We start from the raw sequence: 24,023 nt of genomic DNA, 5'->3' as shown, positions 1-24,023 counted from the left end.
GGGGCTCACTGTCAGTGCAGAGCAGCTCTGGGGCTGTTTCCATGTTCGGTTACAGGGTAGGGCCACAGCTGTAAGAGGAAGCAGCAGGGCAGCAACATTGGAACAGCACTGAGACATCTGAACGTCTCTGTGCTCTGTGTGCCCATGTTTGTCACCTTTAGGGTTCCTGGGCACCACTGGTGCTTGTTGTCACTCTCACCCAGGGAACAGTTCCTCAGGGGTAGAGGAAGAGCTTTGAGGAGGTCTCCTTCCCCTGGGGAAACCCAAAGTGGTTTTTGGGTGGGTAACTGGATCCTGAGCCCACCACCAGAAGCTTTTCAGGCAGTTCAGCACCCATGACTCACATCTGTGGAAGCATCTGATCACAACTGAGAGAGAAATAATTCAACAGAGTCCACCCTTCAGTCATCCTTAAACACAAGCAAGGCACAGACACCCGGGACAGAAGGCTGGTTTATTATTTATATGGTGCCTGAGATAGGCAGGACACTTCACAGGCAAATAAAGACAGTGTTGGCCCCAAGGAGCTTACAGGCTAATTAAATTAAAACCAGCCAAAGCACCAGCATGTCCATAGGTATGGGAAGAACACAAGGTATGTAGACAAACTTACTGCTGTTTCAGGAAGGAACAGATTTTTGTGCATAATATATATATTTAGTTCATTTCCATACCCTGTTTGTGACTGCTGAGATGATGGGATACAGGAGCTGGCAGACTGGACTGGTGAACACTGCAAGATGTTTCAGCCAAGGTTTCCTCCCAGGCAAATAAATGGGTCAGTAAAATTACAAAATCACAGAGACTGTGCTGTCTGTGAGCCAAAACCATTGGGTGTGAGTAAAAACTGGATTTAGGTTTTCCAGAGGACAATGCCCAGCACCTGCAGTGTGTAACAGTGCTTAATGGTGCACTCAGGATTTTCCAGAGTGGCACAAGTGCATGTGAGAACAAGGTACTGTGTGAACATTTCTCATGTGGGAAACATGCAAACTGAGCTGGCCTGCAGACAGCATCCACCTACTTATGGGTTTTAATAGATGTATAAAAATAACAGCCAGACCTCTCAAAACAAGCTACTGAGCAAAGCAGTTTCAGTGTCTGTTACAATACATTGTTTCATGCTTTGTTTTAATGAAACATTATTAGAAACTAGGATATATTCCTATTATTAGCTCATAATATATAATGTACATATTTCATATAGTTTACATATTATAATAGATATAATACACATATAATACACAGAAGAAACAGCACAGCTTAAGATTTAGGTTTTGCTGCATTGTACTCCATTTATCTGTACAAGTGGTCTCAATTTAAAAAATAATAATCAAAATTAATTTAGTGGCACCTTTTCTCTTTCAAATATTGTCAAGTTTAAGAAAAATCAGGGATAGTAGGTGGACATTAAATGGTTTCCAAAAGGGACTGATTAATTTAGAGCATAAAATTCCACCCCCTGCTACTGCTGTTAGTTTTGCCCTATGTTTCTCTGTCCCCAGATATGTCCTGCAATGATTCTATCAAAAGAAATTTAAGGAAACATGAGGGACACAGTTGTAGATGCAAATGGCACAGTTCAGGCTGGTTTAGGCTCAGTTTAGCAGCTCATTAGGAATGAGAGATTGTGATGTACTGTGGTGTTTGCTACTGAAATTCCTGACCAGCCCCCTTTGAGGCATGTAGCCAGCACACCTGGCCTTTTCCTTAGGAAAATTACGTAGTTGTAAGCAGCTGGGTTCATGTGTTATGCCTAAATCCAGCTTCTGCCTTTGTATGGCAGCATAAAGGGATTTCAGCACAGTATAAGTGATGTTCCAGTTATCCTTCTGCTTCTTTCCTTTTCCTCTACCCCTGGCCTGGCACTTGCACTGTGATCAGTGAGCAGGGCTGTCCCTGGGCACTGTGGGAAACTAGAGGGATATAATACACCACGGACTTCATTATGTGAGAAAAAGACAAGGTGGTTTTTTCTTCAAATAACTGTCAAAGCACCAGAAGCAGCACATCCAGCATGCTTCCCTCAGCTCCAGCTCACCTCAGGCCAGGTGCACTGGATCCCTCAAGAGTCCTGTATTACTTTAGTGATAAAAAAAGACCTGTACTTCTTAACCACGGTATGTGAATACCTGCATACCCTAGATTCTCTCTTTATTCCTCCCAGTAGGTTTATACACCAAAATGCAGATGTCCAGCATGTCCCAAGGTGAGCTCCTACCCACCCTTGCTGCCCAATGTGCCTCCTTAGTGGGGATCTGAATCCCTGTTGTAACAAGGAAAAAAGGCCGGGTGTGGGAAATACAGAGCAGGAGTATAAAAAACCAATGTGCCTCCTTAGTGGGGATCTGAATCCCTGTTGTAGCAAGGAAAAAAGGCCAGGTAGGAGTAATACAGAGCAGGAGTATAAAAAACCGTGCCTCACCTCTGCCTCCAGAACTGCAAAGAGCAGCCTTGGGGAGCTACAGGTCTCCTGCCTCTCTGTGCGAGTACAGCTCCCTCAGTTTCTCGAACTTGGGTCCCCACTCGTGGATGTCCTCGCCGGCGCTGCCGCCGCCCAGCCCCGCGGAGCTGAGGGAGCTGAGGGAGCTGAGGCTGCCGGCGCTGGAGCCGGCGCCCTCGGTGCAGAAGACGCGCAGGGAATCCTGCGGCGGGCCCGGGGCGCGGCTCTCGGCCTCCCTCAGCAGCGCGGGCAGCGCCCGGCCCAGCGCCGCACCCGCCGCGGGCCCGGGCCGCGCCCTCACGGCGGCCGGCAGCTCCTTCCTCCTGTGCGCGGGGTACGCCGGGCTGCCTTGGATGGACACCTGCAGCTCTGCCATGTTGTAGGCGTCCTGCAGGGAGAGACGGGGCACAGCGAGTTAATACTCTCTGTAGGTCCCACAGGTTGGTGTTCCGGTGGGAATGAGAAGGAATGATGGCGAGTCAGTCTGTCCGCTGTGAGCACCTGAAGGGTTGGGGGTTCTGCCAGCTCTGCCAGCTGCAATGCACCTGAGGAAGCCTGAGGAACACCTGTGCACTCTGCACTGCTGCGGTCAGGCTCAGAATCGAGTCAGATTTTATCCAAAAGCAAATAAATGTGACAGAAACACCCCAGCTTTTGTTCTGAAATTCAGATCCAAAGTGTCTTATCATGACTGGACACTGATCCCACAAGTGTGGCAGAAGATGTAAGAAAGGGTATTCACAAACAGCATGTTAAAGAAATCTTTCTGCAGTAGTAGTTCAAAAATGTACTGTGATTTCTGATAAAATCTTACCAGTCTCTGGAATAATGCCTAATTATGTTACATGGCAGCGGCACAATTGTAAGAGCCAAAAACTACTAACTCCCAAAAAAGTCACTAATTCCCTCCCAGCTCAGCTGAAGTAAATGCTGTCTGGGAATTGTGCCACAGCCTCTGGCACAAAGCTGCCAATGCCAACAGTTAATGGCATTCAGTGATCAGAATCTTTGTGCCACCTGCAATGAACTAGTCCTGTCCCCAGCGTCCTTTGCCTCCCTACAACCCAAAGATTGTGTCCCTGGACTGATTTACAGGCCAAAGTAGAATGCAGACAGGTGGAGGGAGACAGAATTCATTAGAGCAAACAAATAATTATTTGTATTGCTAATACTGTTCATGGTAACAGGAGCCATCAGTGACAGAGATGTGGAATCAGCACTTCCCCAAAGATTTCTTTAGCTGTCCAGCATGGGACATTGTGCATAACCATGTTGTAAGAGAGTAACCGAGGTAATCTCAGTGAGTTTACTGAATTTCCCCTAGATGCTGAGAACAACTTAAATTCCCCCCATCTGCAATCAAAAAGCTGCCTAAGTGGCAGGATGGGGTTTGGGACAGGAGCTGCTTATTCCCATTCCTCCAGAGACTTAGGAGTGCTGGTGATGAACACCAAGACCTGCAGCCCAGATCCCTGCCTTAGGCACGTCCTAAGTTAGTGCAAGCCCCATCCAGCCCCACTCTGAGCAGGGATACCAGGAGAATCTGTGACATGGAGCAACTTTGCATCATGCACAAGTTAAATGGAGTTGTTCCAATACAGACTTGAGGGTCCTCCCTTCACTGAACTGGGTGATAATAAAAGCATCCTTCACTGCTACTAATTGTTCATTAAAATGACACATTTCTTCTGATAATAAACCCTTTTTGGCTGGCCATCCACAAACCCAACTCAAGCCCTGCCTCTGGGTCCAGAGCTGGCTTTTAACAACATCTGGTGGTCAGCTGAGTTCAGTGTATAATCAACAATGCACTGACCTCCTGCAATTTTTATGAGTTCCTAATTTCTCTGGGAGAAAATTTTATTAATTTCAGATGCAGAAACTCCTTCATATGACAACCCCTTGTCCTCATAGCCCTACCATCCACAAACATTACAAAAATGAAACTCTCTTATCCAAGCATGATCGTTTTGTGGAGATAACATTAGAACATAACTAAGATGGTGTAATTCTAGGTATTTTGGGGGCTGGTTTGTTTGTTTGGGTTTTTTTAAATCTAGACAAACAACTAGGTTTTAGCTTAAAAAGTTTCAGCTACAATCCCAGCAACTGTTAAATCTGAATAATTTAGGAAGAGTACACAGAACCCAGAGAGGTTTCACTCCAAGCAGTGTTTCTTCAGGCAGAGTAATAACCTCAGATGGAGATCATCAAGTCACTAATTTGGTTCCAATGCTTAAAATAAGGAGTGCATTTTAAGAACTCTCCAAAAGTAATTAAACATGTCATACAGTAACTGTAGATTTCCTCAAAGAGACCTTCTGGGTGTAAAATTGCAAAATATTGCAGAGGAAGTTAATCTGATTAAGGAAAACAGGCTTTATAGCTGTCTATGTTATCACATGGGAAATGTCTGTGTTTATTATGGTCCCACTAATTCACCAAGAAAATAAGGATACTCTGCAAGTGAGAATATTTTTAAATCACTGGCTTTTTTTGGCCTTCACACTGGTACCATGACTATTATTACCTCTGCAGAGTCACACCAGCCCCTGAATCCATGAAATGAACAGTTGGCAATGATGTTTCCTACCTTTCATAAATATAGAGCTCATCCATAGGTCAATAAATAATCTATTAAGAGTACTTGTTTATAAGTACTGTTTTCATACAGTTTTTATACACTGTTTTCCTTCCAAGCTCTGCCTTTCACTGACACATGAAAACTTTAGAACAGCCTGCAGGAATGTTAATAATACCTGCTTTGGGTAAAATCTGCTCTACTCTAAGTATAAACAGCTTGTGTTCAGTGGTGTATTTATCTCCAAAACACAAAAATGCAGAAAGGTTCTTCCATAACCACCACATGCTCCAGGGCCTCAGAGGAGCCAATTCAGCACCTCCCCTTCCCAACAAGGGAGGTGTGAACACCTGCTGTTGGGAGCAGAGTCTGGAAAAGCCTGGCCATGAGCAACACTCACACCAGGCTCTTCCAAGCCCTTGGAGCTCCAGCAGAAATGAGCCTTGAGAACCTCAGTGTCTCCTGAGCCCCAAAACCAAACCCAGCAGCTGTTCCCTACTGCTAAACTCACCCTACAGGCTGCTCTCAACATGCACTCGGGATCACTGGCTCTAAGAGAAATTAAAAATGGATAGGCACTTATCTCTGCTTAGGAAACATGCACCCTCATCCAAATAATTCATTTGCCAATTGCAGGCCTGAATCAGCAGAACCAAGACTGAGGACAAAGCACAAAATGCATTTTCCTTAGCACGGTGAGGCACCAGGCCCCTCTGAATTGTAACATAACAGTGATCCTTACTTCATCTTGCTCCCCACCCCCTTCTTCGTTGTAGTTGAGGATGTTTTCCCTGATGTCCTCCAGATCCTCGGGATGAGCAGATCCATGGTAAACGCCTCCGTGCAGACCCTTGCGCGTCCTCCAGTGAGCCCAGAGGAAGGCGGCGCTGAGCAGAGCTGTGGGGACACAGGAGCAGAGCACAGGTGATGCAGGCACCAGCACCCCCAGTGCACAGCAGGGGCTTCCCAGCAAGTGCCTGGGGTTTGCACTGTCCAGTGTGGTGAACATCTAACACAGAACAAGAAAAGCCTTTAAAGAGCATTTTGCAACACCCTTTAAAGCCCAACTCAAAGTTGGTTAAAGACCGAGTGGTGTCTCTGACCTGTCTCTGTCCTGTGTGGAGTTGAACTTTGTCACAGAAAATGCATTACAGAGGGGGACAAAGAAGAAATAACATGTTGACAGTAACAGACAGAATCACACACAAATGAAACACAAGAAGACACAAGACAGAAGAGGAAATTACTTTTAGATGTTTTTACTAGAAAACAAGAATCAGGCACATTTTGCCTTAGCATTCATTAATTTAAACATTTTTCTTAGATGCTGAAGTGCATTTACACAACTGACAAGCTTCAACATCAGATACTGAACATTCTGTAAATAGAAATTTGTGTGTCACTGTGCTACCAACTCTATAAAAATCAATAAAAGCTCAGAGTAAGACTTCAAAGCATTGAGTACCATAAATTAGCAGTGCAGTGAACTAAAGAAACTAGAATCTCTTACAGAATATTTACATGGCAGCAGTTTTGTGGAGCAGCATCTAAAAGACCTTGAGACTGAAACTGGCTTACACAGAGATCATGCCCTGCACTCCTCTAACATAGAGATCTATTATCAACCTCAGCTATCAGGGATTCCAAGAGCTGCAATACCACTTAGCTTCCCATAGATTTGCTGCTCATATTTGCATGGCAAACATAGTATCTAGCAGAGTTGGGGAAAACTATGGTATTTCCATACTCTTACTACAACTTCTGAACAAAACTGCCTCAGTGCTAACAGCCAGGAGAAAAATCCTCTGCCTTTACTCAGGCAACCTTCCATAACATTTGAATAAACAAGAAAGACTCCAAGATGTGATCCTTTCTCACTAGTAACATCCTTCTGGTTTTCCTCTTTAGATCCCAAACCTAAGCCTGAAAATGGCTGAGGAAGACAAAATCAGCTGTTTAGGAGCTGGGACACAACTGGCAAGATGCAAAGTCTGCTCCTTCCTGACCAGTATATTTCTATCAGACAAAGAGTTTCTCCTAGACTGAAAACTCTGTTTCATACTCAGCAGTATTTTAAACAATGCTTATCTGGTAGCAATTTCCACTCTTGCTGTTCAATTGCATTTGCTTCCAGTTACACATGTGAGCAGTTCCTCAGCAATGATGTGAAAATGTGAAGAAAACAAAACTGCAGAGACCTTCCATAGCTCACAAATGTTGATTCACTTAGCGATGGATGCACAGAGGGATGAGAAATCAGCGATGGGACTAGGGCAAAGGAACGAAGGCAGAGTTGGGTCTCCCTGGGGAGTTTCCGGCAAGAGATGAGGCAATGGCTGCTCAGGACAGTGGACACGTGCCTCACCACAGGTAATACAAGACGTAGTTGCCGTAGCTACCTAGGAGTGCCAGGAAGCAGACGCAGATGGCGAAGAGGGAGGTGAAGCTGAGGCCGGTGTCCTTGTGGAAGATGGCCAGGGTGATCTCGCAGTGGCGCCCGCTGTAGCCGTCGGGGCAGTGGCACTGGAAGGTGCTGGGGGACAGGGACACGCAGGTGCCGTCGTTGCAGGGCCGCTCGGCGCACGCCGTGTACACGCACTGCCGGCCTGAGGCGTTCTCCAGGATCATGTGTCCTGCAGGGCAGCTGCACACACCAGGGCAGAAGGGTTATTCTGGGAGGAAACAGCCGTGACAGGCAGCACTGAGGATTTAAAACACACTCTGGTGACATTTTTTGCATGGTTTCCAAAGCACTGCTGGGAGTTAAGTTGTGTGACAGGTCGTAGCCTGTCCTGAGGCAGCTGCAGCATGAGCTCCACAACTTCAGCCCCTTATATCTGGGGCTTTCAGAAATCGGGTATTTCCACTGCTTTCTGCAAGATTACCCTTGTGACAACCAGCTGGGTTGGCCTCTGCAGGTCTGGCTGGGCAGGACAAGCTGTGCTATGTTCTTTGAGTTTCCAGAGTTAGAGAACTCCACTTGTGTGGACAGTGGCAGTCAGGAGAGCGTGCAAACATTAAGGTGTGTATAAGTAAAGTTTGCACACCACAACCAACAGGAATTAGTATTGTCCTGACTCCAGCCACAAGCACAGGAGTCTGAGCTCAATAGTGTGCTGTTCCCAAAGCAGCTGGAGGAGCCTGGGAGGGAGCAGAGGCAACAGCCTGGGGCAGTGTAAGAAATCAGACCCTCACAAGAGAAAGCATTGACACTGCACAGCACAAGCTTCACAGCACAGCCAGGGAACTGTGCCACTCCAGCTCACACACCCTCCTGCTGTCCTGGCTCCAGGGTTTGCAAGCATTCTGGATTTGCTGCTGCTCTTTAAATGTTTTCCATTAGCCAGGCAGCTGAACTTGCTCCACAGTCCCTGGAGCCAGGCTGATTACATCAGCTGTGGTGGTGTCTCTAAGGACACAGTAACCTGCTTGCTGTGCAGGTGTCCAGCCCTGTGTGCCACTGTGGTTCCAGGGATTTGATGAGATTGCCAGTACCAGCCTTCAAGCTGCACACTTCAACATCCACCCTTTCCCACCTCATTCTGAAGGGTTTTGTGCTTCTATTTCCACCAATTACCTGCATTCATGCATCATCCACAAATCAATACAAATAAATTCTTGGTTGCAAGGGTTATTCCTGCAGGCCTCCGAAGAACAGCCTTCTTTGATGCCTTGGGAACTCAGTACTGACACCAGCTCCTTCCCATGAGTGTCCAGAGGGATTCTGTAGTTGTTAAATCTGACATCCTTCATACATCCTACAGCAAGGCACAAAGAGACAGTTTTAAAAACCATTCAGCAGGCTGTAAGAACCATTTGAAGCAGCTGTAAGATTTGGCAGTTTCTGCTTAACAAAGGACACAGAATTCACTTAAACTCTCATAGCATTGTCCTTCATTTTTGGACTGAATTTGCTGAAGTTTTAGATCAAGATTCCCAGTGTTTTTCCACGAGAATCAAGTGCTGCTGCAGGTCTGTGTTGGTTTTGGCTGGGACAGACTTAATTTCCTTTGCAGGGGCTGGTGTGGGACTGTGTTGGGTCTGTGCTGAGCCCAGGGTTGATAACATGGAGCTGTTTCTGTCATTGCTGAGCAGGGCTCACACAGAGCCAGGGCCTTTCCTGCTTTTTGCGGGGCCATGCTGGGGAGGGGGCTGGGGCTGCCTGGGAGGCTTGGAGGGGACACAGCCAGGACAGGGGAGCCCAAGTGACCCAAGGGATGCTCCAGACCATGTGGGATCATGCTCAGGATCTGCAGGGAGGGGAAGAAGGAGGAAGGGGAGGTGTTTGGAGAGAAGGAGTTTGTCATCCCAGGTGACCATTCCATGGGCTGTGGCCCTGCTCTCCTGAGGTGCTGAACATCTGCCTGCCTGTGGGAAGCAGGGAATTCATTCCATGCTTTGCTGTGCTTGTGTGCATGGCTTTTGCTTTACTATTAAACTGTCTTTATCTGAACCCAGGGGTTTTCCAGCTTTTACCCTCATGACTCCCTCCCTGATCCCACTGGCAGGGAGTCAGTGAGAGGCTTTGAGGGGCTGGAGGGGGTTAAACCATGACAGGGCCTTTATTCCCCCTTAGGTAGCCAGTGGAATATGTACCCCTTCCACTGTGATTTCCATAGAAAAGTCTAAATATTGTGGAGAATCTGTTACAGGTGGATAACCTGTTCTATTCTTTGATGTACCAGTAAAAATTGTGTTAGGCTGTTTTTAAATTGTAGCTTATGATTTACCTTTATAGTATGAAGAACAAACCACAAAAAATGGTGAGAGAGTCTTCAATCAGGGATAGAAAATTTGTACTGAAGATGTGTGACATTAACTTTGTATGCAAGAGATGCCTCAGCATGAAAACATACACTTTGATTAATTAAGTACATTTTATGACTTTGAAGTCCTTAAAGTTTCAGCTACTTAACAGCAACATTAATAATCCTAATTAAAATGATCTTCCTGCAACCATTTGGCTTCTTTATTTACTTAAAAACAAACACTATTACTCCCATAAATAAAAAATTCAAAATATGCTCCCTAATTCATATCATAAACTTTATTTATTGGAATACTTCTAGTAAAGCAATAGAAAACAATCTTTTTCTAAATAATTTGTGATACATTTAAGTTGTAAATTATTACTCTATTTAATTTCTCTCCAGGCACTTTTGTATTACTCATTGAAGTACTTTTGTGTGGTGAAAAGATGGCCAGCTTGCTTTGAATGGATTTACTAGGACCTGGGTTAAAGAGGTGAACAGCATGAGAGAGAGGTGACCTATAGACACAGGGCAGGTTTAACCAGCAGTGATGTGTGTTCCTTGGCAATAAAAGCTGATTTGCTTTACTTACACTGTGGGTTCAAGCAAAGGCCAAACTTCCACCTGAGCTCAGAGTAAAGAGCCATGGATATCCCAAACTTCCAGTTCTTTATATTTCTCCTTCATGGAACTACTCAATTTCCAGGCTGGAAACTGATTTGCTTTTAACACACATTGTGACCTTATCCACTCAGTTGCTAAAACTTCAGATTTTTAGCTCTAATTCAATAAACCATTTCTAATTTTAGTTAATGCTTTGACAGAGTGTAAATTCCAGTAATACCGAGGTAATAAACCAGGGTTTGGTGTGTGTTATGCAGTTCACATATAAGATGGAAAAATTCCTTTTGGCATAGGAACAGATGTGTTTGGGAGGGAAGGAGAGCTGGCAAATGGACTGGACAGAACCATGCACTGAACCAGCTCTGCCTATCCGAGGCAGGGAGCCATGCACAGTCTGTCTGGGAGAAACTTCTGGATCTCCAGGTACCAGCTCTGCAGCCAAGGCAGGAGGTGATCATCATTGTTCCAGGTGTATTTGCAGGCAATTCCCTGCTGTACCTTCTGGTCAGAACAGCTTATCCATCCTGTTGCAAAGTGTCATGCAGGAAATCTGTGTACTTTGGACTCTACATAACAAGGTTTCCTGCACTATTTTTTTTATTTTTACAGGTCCATATTATGAACAGAAAGATCGAGAATTCCTACCTTGAAAACTCCTGTTTTGATTGAATGGGTAGGTGTTTCCAAGGACCAAGCTGCTGGGGTCAATGACAATCTCTTTGTATATTCCTGCTGCTTTAGTAATCTCTCTCTTGCCACCTCCTTCGTAAAGGCGAAGAGTGAATTCATTTTCATTTCTCTCCAGTGTGATGTGATGCCATTCACCATTATCAATGTGGTAGGAGGGAAGGCTTACAGAATAGTTTCCATCACCCAGATTGTATGAGACCACTAAGAGTCCCTGAACAACCTTGTGGATAATTAACAAATAGCAAGAAAGAAAAGAAAAGTCATTGCTTGGCATTTTGTATTGACCTGTAACTTCAATCTTAAAGCATCTGTTTAAATTTAGGGTATGTTTACACTGCCCATTTAGGTGTAATATAAAAATTCTGGAGGTGTTACTGAATTAGGCAACCTAAATGTGGTAGCAATATACTCAGTAGTATCTAAGTCACCTTAGGAGTAATTTTACCCTGATCTCTCTTGCACAAATTTATGGGGTTCTTCTAATAATTGAGAGTCTGGTGTATCACAGCTACAGTGACAGCTCAAACCAACATGGCTGAAGAGGTGACTTGTTCAGTGGTGTGTATAAAATGAGAAGGTTGTCACCCTAAGAGCCTGACATGATTAGAACTGCCACAGGCACCTTGCTTGGCAGAGTCTGAACTACACAGAATTGGCCACATGGTTCCAAAGGACAGCAGGCACATGGCCCATTCATCCTATATATATATATATACATCCTCTGTATATAACCTGTATCAATGTGGGCATGGAAACCCCATGGGGTACCACAGCTGAGTGGTCAACATCTCGAGTACAGGATCAGATGTGTCTGTCCATAAAACAAATCCCAGACTCCTCGTGCTCAGCATAAGGCTTTTGTCCTGCTTCCATCTGTTGAGCAAGTGTTTCTCTGAGCTGCGTGTGGCTCTGGTGCCACTGTCACTGTCACTGTGACAGGAGCCCTCACCTGCAGGGTGATGTGCTCGTCCCTGGCCCGGGACAGCACGGTGGCGATGACGCCGTCGGGCTGCCGCGTGCGCACCAGGGCCTGCAGCAGCGTCCTGCGCGCAGACACACTGACAGGCAGCTGGTAGCGGATGTGGCTGCCTGCCTCAAACCTATACTCCGGGGCCACTGCAAGGGAGAGAAACCTTTAAACCATCTCCTGGGGAGAGGGGAACACTGCTATTGCCCTTAATGTCATAATAAGGGTCAAAAGAAAAAGAAAACAATTGCAATGCACAGCGGGGATCTGTGAGACAATTTGTCCTTTGGGACGTACTCCTGTATTTATTTCCACTGCTTCTCCAGTCACTCCCATGCTTCATTTTCCTCTGTAAAGAGTTCTCCCACCCAACTAGATCCTGCTAATGGCTCCTCCTTACAATGCTCACACGGGGTGACAGCAGGGAAGCAGCACCTCTGACCAAGAGAAGAGACTGCAGACCAAGTATCACAATGAAATTTCACAACCTGATATTTTATAGTTGTCTTTCTGCTGCAAACTTTGGCTCCATGAGAGCTAAAGATCCTACTATTCCCAAAGCATAGATCCTTAAGCCAGCAGAGTCTCTTCCTGACACCAAAAGAGCAGTGATTTCTAATTCCAGTTGCATGGTTCTTATTCTTCACAGAAAGTGGTACTGGCACACTCATATTTTTTAGGTTATTAGATATTTCTGAAAGTGTAAACAAATGCAAATCAAACAACTGTAGCAAAATAAAATACTTTTTCCACAACTTTTTTGTCATGCAGCCATGTCATTATACAGTCATTGCACAAACACCCTCAGGTTTAAAGAAATGATCCTGTACTGAGAAAGCAATTTCTCAAAGTGAATTAGAAAAGAAATTGTTAACAATCACAGGGAACTACACTGCAACGTGGCTTTACATCATGTAATGTAAAACTACCCCAACAATTATTACCTGCAAATATTTGAAGTTTCCTGTACTGTAAAATTTAGCAGCCTACTCTAATGAAACAGAAAAGCAGGTTCACCTTTATCACATCGATAGCCATGGTAGCCTGGCAAGCAGTGACACGCAAACGAGCCCCAGTCCCCAAGGCACCTCCCATGGGCACCACAGGAGGAAGATCCCATGGTCTCACAGCTCCCATCTGTCAGGCTGCAGCCAGGGAAGCTGTTCAGGGACTCTGCAGGAGACTGAAGGTCATATACCTTCAAGAGACAATTCATGACACAAAAATAGTATTTGAGAAACATATTTCATTTTTAAACAGAAATAGCTGCACCACTTCATTGTCTGTTCCTCATCTGCGTTGCTTAAGTCACTAAGTTTGCTTTTTGACATTCAGACGTTAGCTGATTTTATCAAGAGCATATTTTGCCTTTGAATAAACTCAACTGACTACAAAACCAAAAAAAACCCTAATACTTCCTAACAAAGCAGACAGCTGGCATAAATATACCGTTATACAATTGCCATTCAGAAGTTCCCTGAATGCACAAAGAAGCTTGGAAAACAGCTGCATGAAACAGGGGATAAACAAACACACAGTTCCTGCCTCATTAAAACATCTCCTTCTATTGAGAAATAACTTTTCAAGGTACTGATTCTAATTATCACAGGAAAACCCAGAATTTTCTTGTATTTTACACTGATGCATGTGGGCATTGAATATATGGATGGAAGCAGAAGTTTCATGTGCAATATGAATCTCCCAAAAGTTGGATAAAGAAGTTTTCTTCTCTGTTAAAGCAAACATTACTCTGCTCTTACCTGAGTATCCAAGATGAAATTGCGCAAGCAACCAGAAAAATGTTTGTGTAGCAGTTGTGGGTAGGAATATGGTATGGACTCTTTCACACCACCCAGCTGGAGAACATGGTTCACATTCAAATACCTTTAAAAATCATATCAATAATGAAAATAGATGTGCAACTACCTTCAAACATAGGCAGATAAATAAATACATGGCTTTTCCAAATAGCAAAGGCTTTTTAACATAACAGTAGAATGCAACTACTTTATCTTCTCTCTCTGAAATAAGGCCCTTTAAAATAAAGGGTATTTTTTAAACATGACAGTGAAACCTGCTGGAAGTTTAACTGTGGGACACTATTACATTTTGGGTTTGCATTCAAGTCAGAAACAGCTGTGATATTCTAGACACCATATTCTCCTTCAAGTGCTCTTTGTGTACACAGGCAGCCTATGCTGTAGGAACACTACAGCAAAGGCTGCTCTGTGTATGAGAAAATTCAGAAATCTAAAAGTTGGGTCCATGTGGTCTAAAATGCATGGTAAACATGTTTGAGCTCTGCACTGTCTCAATCATCTCTCCAAGCCAAAGAACTCCATGCATTTTAGTCCACATACTTTCTTTTTCCCAGAGTTATCAAGTAATTTCTTTTGTTTTCTTTTATCCTTATACTTTTCCCTTTCTTTGTGCTCCTTTCATGACCAGGAGAGCTCCATGCAGCTGTGGACAAGGCTTAATCCCAATGCTCTTCAGAATGCTTGCTTGGACTAACTATTCCACAGCTGAAGTGTCTTTGTTAGTACAAAGGTTTCCCTAAAAGATAACCTGAATATTCCTCACTGTAACTTTAGGTCCTGTACAGAAGAGATTGTCTAAATCCTCTTTGTACCATTCTTTTATACACACTGAGACTTATCATATTTCTTCTTAGTTCTCCCTTCTTTCTGTTAACTGACCTCAATTCCTTCATTCTTGATTCTTACTCTCAGGGTGAGCTGATCAGTCATTGCTCTTTTCTGGACTGCACCCAGGTGTTCCTTGTTCACCCTGCACTGTGGGGCACCAACTGCACCCAGGACTCTGATGTCAATTGGCCTAAATTTATGAAGTTTTAAAGAGCAGGCTCACAGTGACTTGACAAACAGACAGAAATCCTGTGGGTGGAGGGTGGTACACAGGGCCCACAAAAGCTCCAGTAATAGCCACAGAGTTTTGGGGTTGTCAATTAGTACTGCAACACTACTCAGTGGAAGACTGGTTCCTTAAAATTTGTTTAGTTCTTTGAGGTCCAGGCTTAGTCTGGCAGGCCTGAGAAAAGAGGAAATGCTTTTTATGCTCCTAGCCATCAATAACTTGGCTCCAGTCTAACAGGTCAAACGTTCACAGGCCTTAGAATCAAGTGCCTGTCAGGGAACCTCCAGGAATGTACCTTGCTCTCCGTGGAACAGAGCCCAGGACTTCACAGTCCGTGCGATCTTCGGTGGAGAGCCAGCGGCCAACGCCTTCGATCTCGGAGAGCACAGCGGCGCTGCAGCGGTCCAGGGTGAAGCTGACAGCCTGAACAACACACACTGAGCTGAGCTGACTCTCCTGCACAACACACACTGAGCTGACCCTCCTGCACAGCACACACTGAGCTGACCCTCCTGCACCACACACACTGAGCTGACCCTCCTGAACAACACACACTGAGCTGAGCTGACCCTCCTGAACAACACACACTGAGCTGACCCTCCTGAACAACACACACTGAGCTGAGCTGACCCTCCTGAACAACACACACTGAGCTGACCCTCCTGCACAGCACACACTGAGCTGACCCTCCTGCACCACACACACTGAGCTGACCCTCCTGCACAACACACACTGAGCTGAGCTGACCCTCCTGCACAACACACACTGAGCTGACCCTCCTGAACAACACACACTGAGCTGACCCTCCTGCACAACACACACTGAGCTGACCCTCCTGCACAACACACACTGAGCTGACCCTCCTGCACAACACACACTGAGCTGAGCTGACCCTCCTGCACAACACACACTGAGCTGAGCTGACCCTCCTGCACAACACACACTGAGCTGACCCTCCTGAACAACACACACTGAGCTGACCCTCCTGAACAGCACACACTGAGCTGACCCTCCTGCACAGTCACACCTGCTGCACCCAGCCTCAGCTTCTACTTCCTGCCACTGTCACCCAAAAAGGGCTGGGGTGTTCCCTGTTCTGTTCATCTTGCAATAACCAGTAGAGCCAAAATGGAACCATTTAGCAAAGTAGGAACTTCTCAACTTTATTTGTGCTTCTGAGTATTTTAACCACTTCCACAAGACCTGTAACTGCATTTGCAAGTAAATAAATATCTGCTTTTTGTTCATAAGTAATGGATTCCAGTGGCCACATTCTACATGTGCTCCAGCAGAGCTTAGAAAAGGTAAAGATAACAGAATATGGATTACAACTTCAGTGGATGTGAAATTCACAATGAGGCTGTCCCAAAATTTCTATTACTCATCAAACCTACATGAGCAGTTAGGACAATACCTATTGTCTGTTCTTTATTGAAAGGCTGTTCTTTCTACCCTCCTGTATCTGCACAGGGAAATATTTTTAGAAATATTAATATCCTGATGTGAAAAAAAAAAATCCAATAACTGACCTGACCACTGGTTCTGACTTCCAGTCGATGCCACTTCTTGTCTGCTACATTCAGGTGACTTGGAAACTGCAGCACCACAGAACCTGAGCCATGGCTCATCTTCAGCACAGGAACACCACTAGAGAGTTCTAATACAACATGAACAAGAAATTCAATTTCAGCTACAAAATGTCACTTTTGGTATCTCAGCAGTTAGTGACTGTACTGATTTAATGGTTATTGCTAGTCACATAGAGGGGGTCACTACAGAAATAACTAGAATTATACCCTATATCTTCTATTAAGCAGAAGTACTCATTCAGTATATTATTTACTTATACACTTTAGATTATTCCACTTCTCTGTCAAAACACCGAAACTAATTCCTGAGAAGCAATCTGAATTTTATGATGCTCTAAAACAATTAATATATGCAGGTTTCTTCTTTCCCATCTTCTACTCAAATTTACAAGTAACTGCAAAGCAAGGCAAAAAAAAAGAGGTAAATTATTAACTATTCAACCACATTACCTTCCAATTAATCAGGAGACTATAAAATGCCAACCACACTGTTCATCTTTAATGTTAATTCACAAAAAATGAGCAGCAGTAGCCTTTTAAATATGTGTCAACATAAAGCACTGAGTTCTACTTGTAGATGAATCGTCCCACAAAGGCAGGTGGGGCTGGATTCACCCATCACATCATTGCCAGTTTAAAAAAAATCTGCAAAATTGTCCCAAGACCAAAGGGAGTTTAAGTGGATTTCTTTTCTCACCAAACTAGACAAGAATGACATGCAACTAAGACTGCACTACTCATGTAATACCTATCTTCAAAGCACCTAAATTCCTTTATAGCACTACAGTTTTTCTAGGCAGGTTATTTATATATATATATATATCAATCTGTTTTGCTTTCCCCTTAATTTCTACAACTCTGTGATGAGCCCCAAGCCAGAGGTGCAGGCTACAAAAATAGACATCAAAGGAGAAAGACTTGTTAGGAAATGCTTCAAAATATTTTTACACCACAAAATAAATTACCTCATTAAGTGGAAAGACAGAATCCATAGTCTAATTTTTACACTGGTCACAAACAATCCATTCCCAAAAGACATTTAATTTTCCCACATCCTTTTGCAGAAGTACCTATTGCAATGAAGTTTTCTGTGCTCCCAGGTTCTGGATTTGATAAAGGGCCACTATATAGTAAAAGTCCATCTGGAACCACAGTAATAAACTCTAGAGAGAGTGAGCTTTCAAAACAAGGTCTGATGGGACGAAACCATGCATAACCATTTCCATGGAAACTGTGCTTTGTCTGCTGGCAGTCTGGTCCATGAAAGGAAGCAGGACAAAGACATCTGAAAGACCATAAACAAAGAAATAGTCAAAAATCCCCCATGTTCAGCTTTTTTTGGTTCAGCAAATGCAGAACTTAAATCACGGTTTAAAAATCAGCAAAACAAAGATTTTAGGAGAATCTTAGGTGTGTTTGCAATTATTAAAATGCTCTAAGAGTACAAAGTATTTTTGTTCCTCATACTAACTCCCTCAAAAAAAAAAAGTATTTTTGAGGCCAAGTTCTTGAGAACAACGAACTTTTTTTTCCTAAATAACACAGAACATCAAACATCAATTTATTATAGAGTAAACTTGGGGAGGTTAATTCCTAGTTGGCATTCATTTCACTAAGGGAATACTGCTGCATGCCAGGTGATGCTATAATAAAGCAAGTTTACAATCTAATGCTTTTTAGGCTCCTTATTACCCATTGTTTGAACTATATTTCAGTACTACATCCCTGCTGCTACTATTGATACTCACTTTTATTATTACTCTGCTGGAAAAGAGAAAAAAAACCAGGGCACACATGCCTTGATCCTGAATTAGGTGCTCTTAACAAATGACAAGTGTTAATTCTGTGTTCCCCAGGGTTTTCTTTGTTCCTCACACACTTTTTGGGATCACAGCCCCACCGGGGCCATCAGGAAGCCCCTGTCGCTGTTAGGTTTACACCCCAATGCACACATGTGGGGATTTTCTGTTTCTTCTCCAGTTTTTTATGGTTATTTCAGGCAGGTACCACTCCACACCTTAAAGACAGAGGGCAGAAGGAACGTGCAGAGCAGGTTTGCTCACCTGTAGCCGTTCAGAGTGTCCACACAAAGGCCCCCGTTGAGGCAGGGGCTGCGGGGGTAGGAGGAGCAGGGCTGGTGCAGGCGCTCGCGGGCGGAGCAGGCGCACAGCCCGCGGCTGGAGGTGCTCGGGGACACGAAGGACACGCTCCCCGTGTCCATCAGCGTGGGGATGTCACTCACACTCAGCTGGTTTGTACAGCCCTCACTGCAGTTGGCACTCCTGCACTCATCAACGTCGATCTGGGAAATGTTCAGTTGCAGAGCTGACTGCATCTGAGAGAAAAGACAGCGCTGCTGTTATCCTAATGAAGGTTTTTACCTCAATTCTGAAAATTCAGAGCCATCAGAGACTTAATTCAGTGTTTGGTTTCTTGAGCATTACTTAGTAACAGCCCTGATTATGTAGGCAAGAAAAATAATTTGAAAAATTCAGGAAACATTTCATTAAAAAATTACAGCAGCAGCATATCCTAAAAACTTGATCACTGACATGATTGACTGTGAACATGTACTGCTTTAATAACATTATTTCCAAGACCATTATTAGACATTATTATACCATCTGTACTGGTCTAATAACCTTATTTCCAAGGACCAAAGCTCTGAGAGCAGTGACACTCCACCTTCTGAGCTGCAGCATCTGCATCACACCTCTCTGCACTTCAACAGCAGCAACAGGAGTGCTTCAGCTCAAGCCAGCATAAATCCTTCCTCAGCAGTAACACCCAGATATTATTCCTTACATTCTCTCACACAAAAGGATACAGACACAGCAAAATGCAGAGCTGAGCTGCTTTCAATAATCATGTCCACAGACAGTGACCTGACAAGACAACTTTGTAGCAACTTGGATTTAGTCTAATGATTTGTGACCCATAAATTTACATTTCATGTCAAGCTGTCTGCAACAGAACACAGTTCAGCATACTGGATACTGTATTCTATGCTACATTCATCTTTGCTAGTTCACTGTTTTTATTGCTAATTGAAAGCCCAAGTACCAAATAAAAAGAGCCTCAGTGTAACCACAGCTCTGGTAATGTAGGAATAGTAACTCTGAGACCACAGTTTCCATTCCAAATGGAGCAAGGAAGCACTGGCAGAGAGGGAGGGAAGGGAGCTCACAGTGTGAGGGCCAGAACAGAGCTACCATTAGTCCTGGATTTTGTCCTTCAGCCTGCACCCCTAAATTATCACAGTTTGTTCCTTCCACTAATTTGGGAATTTTGCACAGGTGTTTGTAATAAAGCTTCAGAATTTCATCTGTATTTGATGATTCAAATACACTGAAATGTGTACCCAAAACCTGAGTTTGGGTTAGTGAGGCAAAAGACCTCACAACTCTCACAGTGGTACACAGATGAACAAGGTATAAAAAAGTAAAACTAACAACACTGGAGCTTTAATGTGGAGGTTTTTTTCCCAAATGGTAAAACATACGACAAATATCTTAAAAATAAGCTTTGAAAAGATCAAAACAAATACAAAAATACTCAAGTGCTCCTATTTTTTCTCATTTGTGTAGAGATCTCAGTTCACCACTCTAAGAACTTTGATCTTTATAATGCTTTGTCTCTATATTCTCAAATACCATAAGATGTATTGATGCCCTGCCCCCAAAGGCACAGAGTATACTTTGTAATGACATAATGAATCCTGTCAGTGCAGGTCTGTGTCTGCTGCCCATGTTTATCACCATCACTGGAGAGTCTGTAATGCACATTTAGACATCCATGTAATACTGTTATTGAAAAACTGTATAAAAACAACCTTGGCTCCTGTAAAGTATTAGGATGGATTATTTTTTTGCTAAATAAAAATTGCTGTTATAAAATTATATCCCCAGGAGGTAATGCAAACATATTATTTATGTAGAAATTCAATGAATAATTCCAGTGCTAATTACTTATTTTCTATATTTATAGTTATACACATAGAAAAACTACTGGAGGAATTCTCCAGCTATGATTGGTTTTCTGTAAACTATTGGTGATTACTCACTAGAACTATTCATTAAATATTGAAAGGTGGTATATAATTAACAAAAACATATTTTTTCATTAAAATACGTGAAGCAATCCCCTTGTTACCACTTTGATGAATTCAGGTGTCATGTATTATGGCAGAGAATATTTGAAATCTATAGGATTTTCTATCTTATTGTAGCAGTAATTCAATAAATATGCAAAAGAAGCAGTCATTACCTTTCATGAATACTCTCTGTCTCTGGCATTCCCTATTTGGTCACTCTGAAGGCTCTCATAATCCACAGAGCCATTCAAGATACACCAAGAAGGAGGCAGGTAGTAAGTTAAGACAGCCCTGTTTGGTTCCCAGACTCAGGCAGACTCCACCATACTCACACAAATGGAAAGTGCTGATTTCTCTTTGGAAAAATCATCCATATGATGTACCATGTATTAAACCCAAAATGGCCAGGGCAAGTGAAAAGCTCAGCAGTGTCACTTTGCCTTTGTGCAGGGCTACAGAAAAATCCAGCTGTGGCCAAGACAGACTGTGTCTGTAACTGAGTCAGAGAGCAGGACAGTTAGGGAGCACCAAGAAGGGGAGGAAAACATCTTCCATCCCAAAGTTTTTTCCTTGACAATTGTCAAAGAAGTTGGGGAATGGTGTCACTTTGTATTTGAAGCTGTCCTTTGGTGAGATAAATGCAACCACAGGATTGGTTGTCTCCATCTCCACTTACCTGTTGCAACTGTTCCCTAAGCCACACATTCCTTCCAGCAGGACTGTTCCTCTGAAGTGTCACCTCTTTGTACTGCAGAATTTATGCTAGGGTGACATCAAGCCTCCACTCTAAGTGTCTAAACACAAGCTGATGTGGGGATTTGGGGATAACACAATGAAACACTGACTGGAGAAAACACAGTATCTACCCCATGGCATTCTGCAGCTCTCCATTCATTGAACCAGGAGTTAGTACAACCACACCATCCCAGTATGTATGGCACTAAAAAGGGAGAAAGCCTGAATTAAACACTTGTTTTTGTCCTGAGTGCAGCAATAAAACCTTTATCTGCAGATGCAGAGTAGTTTTCCACTGAGCTTTGGGATGTACACCCTGCAAACCCAGTGTTTGGCCGAGTTGCAGAGCTGAGAACCAACCTGAGTTTTGAACGCTGCCATCTCCGCGTGCAGTTTCTCAGGTCTGTAATAGGCCGAGGCAGCACGGACTGCAAACCTCACATCTGTCTGCTTTCCATCCCTGCCCATCACACTGAAGACAATCACATCACTCAGCTTTGCAGGTAACAGCTTTGCAAGGAACTCCTTGAACTCGCCATGTCTTGTTTTGCCATGTTCATCTCTCCTTATGAACTCCTCTGCTGTGATACCTGGTCAGGGGGTTCAAAAATAGACAAACCTGAACAGGTGGGAGCTCACGGGTTAGTGTCTCAATTTATTTCTTATTTAACAATATGGAAACATACCAGAAAGTAGCCTGCAGTGATAAGCAAATCAAATATTGATGTAATAATACCTGCACCCTGTAAACATTGAGTTAGAGAAGCAGCTGATCTAAACCCTCACCAGCAAATAAAACCAACCTGAGAAACGCACAGTGGCTGAGTTTTGTATGGCTTCATTTTCCAGGTCTCTGACATGGATTTGTACTGTAGATATAACATCAGGACAAACTCCATCAGAAACTCTAACTCTTAAGTTGTATATTCCCTGAGGAGTGTTATCCACCATCAGCAAAGACCCAGTCCTCTGATTTAATCTGAAAGATCTAGACAGAAACCTTCAATTAGGAAATCTTAACAAATCAAAGCTGAGGTTTCACATTATTCATTAACGCCATTCAGAAGACCATAAATGTTACTGTGAAGGTTATAGGGCCAAAACTCATGGGAATTAGCCAACAACCTCAGAAAGGCACCTCAGCCACCTTAACTGAGAAATGACAATATGCAGATGTTATATAGAGATGTTCCTGCCACTCAGCCTTTCCCAGATTTGAACAAATGCAATGTGCAGTTGAACCAGGTGGTTGAGCACAGTCATCATGGGCAAGCTCTGAGGTCAGTAAAAGGGGTAAAAACAAACCCACACTGATCATTCCATGTTCTCACATCTCTATCTGGAACAGGGTAAGTCTGTATAAAATCTCTCACAGCATCTTCATTGGACACCTCAAAGGGCCAGTAATCAGCAATTATGGAAATATTCCATGACCATTATTTTGGAACAGTGACCTCTTAGCATGGAAACAGGCCCAGGGGCTGCTGATGGACAGAAAGTCTTTAATTCTGGGCTACATAAAGCTTTAAACTTTTAGTCATAGCACAGACTAAAATTCACTTTCACATGGCATACAGTTATGCCATAAACCATCTCACTTTATTATATGAACAAATAATATCTAAGTAGGAATTAAGGGTCCTATTCAACATTTCAATTAACAGAAAAAAACCCTCCACTAATCTGAGTCATGGTTTTCACATGAAATTGTAAATTTAGCCATCAAAGGAGAACACCAAATTCCCTTCCACTTTTGATGAAATTACTCCATTATTTGCTTTTAAATTCAGGATTTGTATTCCAACAACCCTAACATCTGAAAGCAAGCGTTAGGACTCTGTCTATTTTTAAATTGGAGCTTACAGAATGTGCATTTTAAAGTAAATTAATTATGACATCTGATTAAAAATCAACATCATGGTGTGATCCTGCATTGTCTTGGAAAAAAATATTTAATGCAAAAATTTCTTACTACCTAGGAACTCAAGTGAAAAAGAAAAAGAGCGTTTGAAAGGTACATCCCTTAATACACTCAATAACCCTGGCTTTATGCACATCCTGAACACAGAGAAATACATGGTGAGAAAATAATTACAGAAGGATAAATATTACTCATTTTGACAGAAATACAATCCTCACTTGAGCAGTTTTCCTTCAGAGAGAAATGTTTTATTGTCCCAGTCATCCTGATCTGGTGCAAACACTTCCCCAAGCACTGTTGTTGACCATTTTCCTGTTGAGATAAATTATAATAAATCTGCATTTAATTTTTGCTTTTCAGTGCACTTTATATTCTGTGACATTCATTACTGCATTTATTATTTTCAGACTCCTGCTCGATTTAGTGATGGTTATGATCCAAGATTCTTAAAACAATGCATAGCCTGTCATATGATATCTGCCAGTTCTGGCAATGTGAGCACACTGGAGATGCCACATGAAAGAAGAAAAGCTGGAAACAGCACAAAACAGCACTAGAATCATACATAAATACAACTCTCTAAAAAACTCTCAGACAAAAGAAAAATTAAAAATCACCGCATCAGAAGTTAATTCCAAATGTTTCATTGCTACTCTGTTATTTTGAAGAGCACACAAGTGGAATCCAGCAAAAGGGGGAGAGCATCTTATGGGGTGCAGCTGGGAGAGAAGGACAGGATGGGGGAAAAGGAA

General features: G+C 43.2%; 1 protein-coding gene across 1 annotated transcript in view; it reads right to left on the bottom strand.

Annotated features, from left to right (window-relative positions):
• Positions 1-439: 439 nt before the first annotated feature.
• LOC139596220 (neural-cadherin-like) overlaps positions 440-24,023 on the bottom strand; it is a 62,030-nt gene continuing 38,446 nt past the window's right edge. Inside the window, exons 19-33 of the mRNA XM_071440276.1 lie at positions 23,490-23,583; positions 22,154-22,338; positions 21,711-21,940; positions 18,586-18,857; positions 17,593-17,807; positions 16,463-16,590; positions 15,229-15,356; positions 13,817-13,940; positions 13,074-13,254; positions 12,039-12,205; positions 11,045-11,309; positions 8,602-8,782; positions 7,424-7,668; positions 5,767-5,921; positions 440-2,831 (exon numbers count right to left, since the gene is read on the bottom strand). Coding sequence (XP_071296377.1) covers positions 2,463-2,831; positions 5,767-5,921; positions 7,424-7,668; positions 8,602-8,782; positions 11,045-11,309; positions 12,039-12,205; positions 13,074-13,254; positions 13,817-13,940; positions 15,229-15,356; positions 16,463-16,590; positions 17,593-17,807; positions 18,586-18,857; positions 21,711-21,940; positions 22,154-22,338; positions 23,490-23,583 — 2,939 coding nt within the window. The 3' untranslated portion in view covers positions 440-2,462. The remainder of the gene's footprint in view (positions 2,832-5,766; positions 5,922-7,423; positions 7,669-8,601; positions 8,783-11,044; positions 11,310-12,038; positions 12,206-13,073; positions 13,255-13,816; positions 13,941-15,228; positions 15,357-16,462; positions 16,591-17,592; positions 17,808-18,585; positions 18,858-21,710; positions 21,941-22,153; positions 22,339-23,489; positions 23,584-24,023) is intronic.

The sequence above is a fragment of the Agelaius tricolor genome, unplaced genomic scaffold, assembly GCF_023055355.1.
Source record: "Agelaius tricolor isolate 1412-34295 unplaced genomic scaffold, bAgeTri1.0.p SCAF_15, whole genome shotgun sequence".
In the NCBI taxonomy this organism is placed as follows: Eukaryota; Metazoa; Chordata; class Aves; order Passeriformes; family Icteridae; genus Agelaius; species Agelaius tricolor.
Note: the sequence above shows the minus strand (reverse complement) of the source record. Positions and strands in the feature narration are given on the sequence as shown.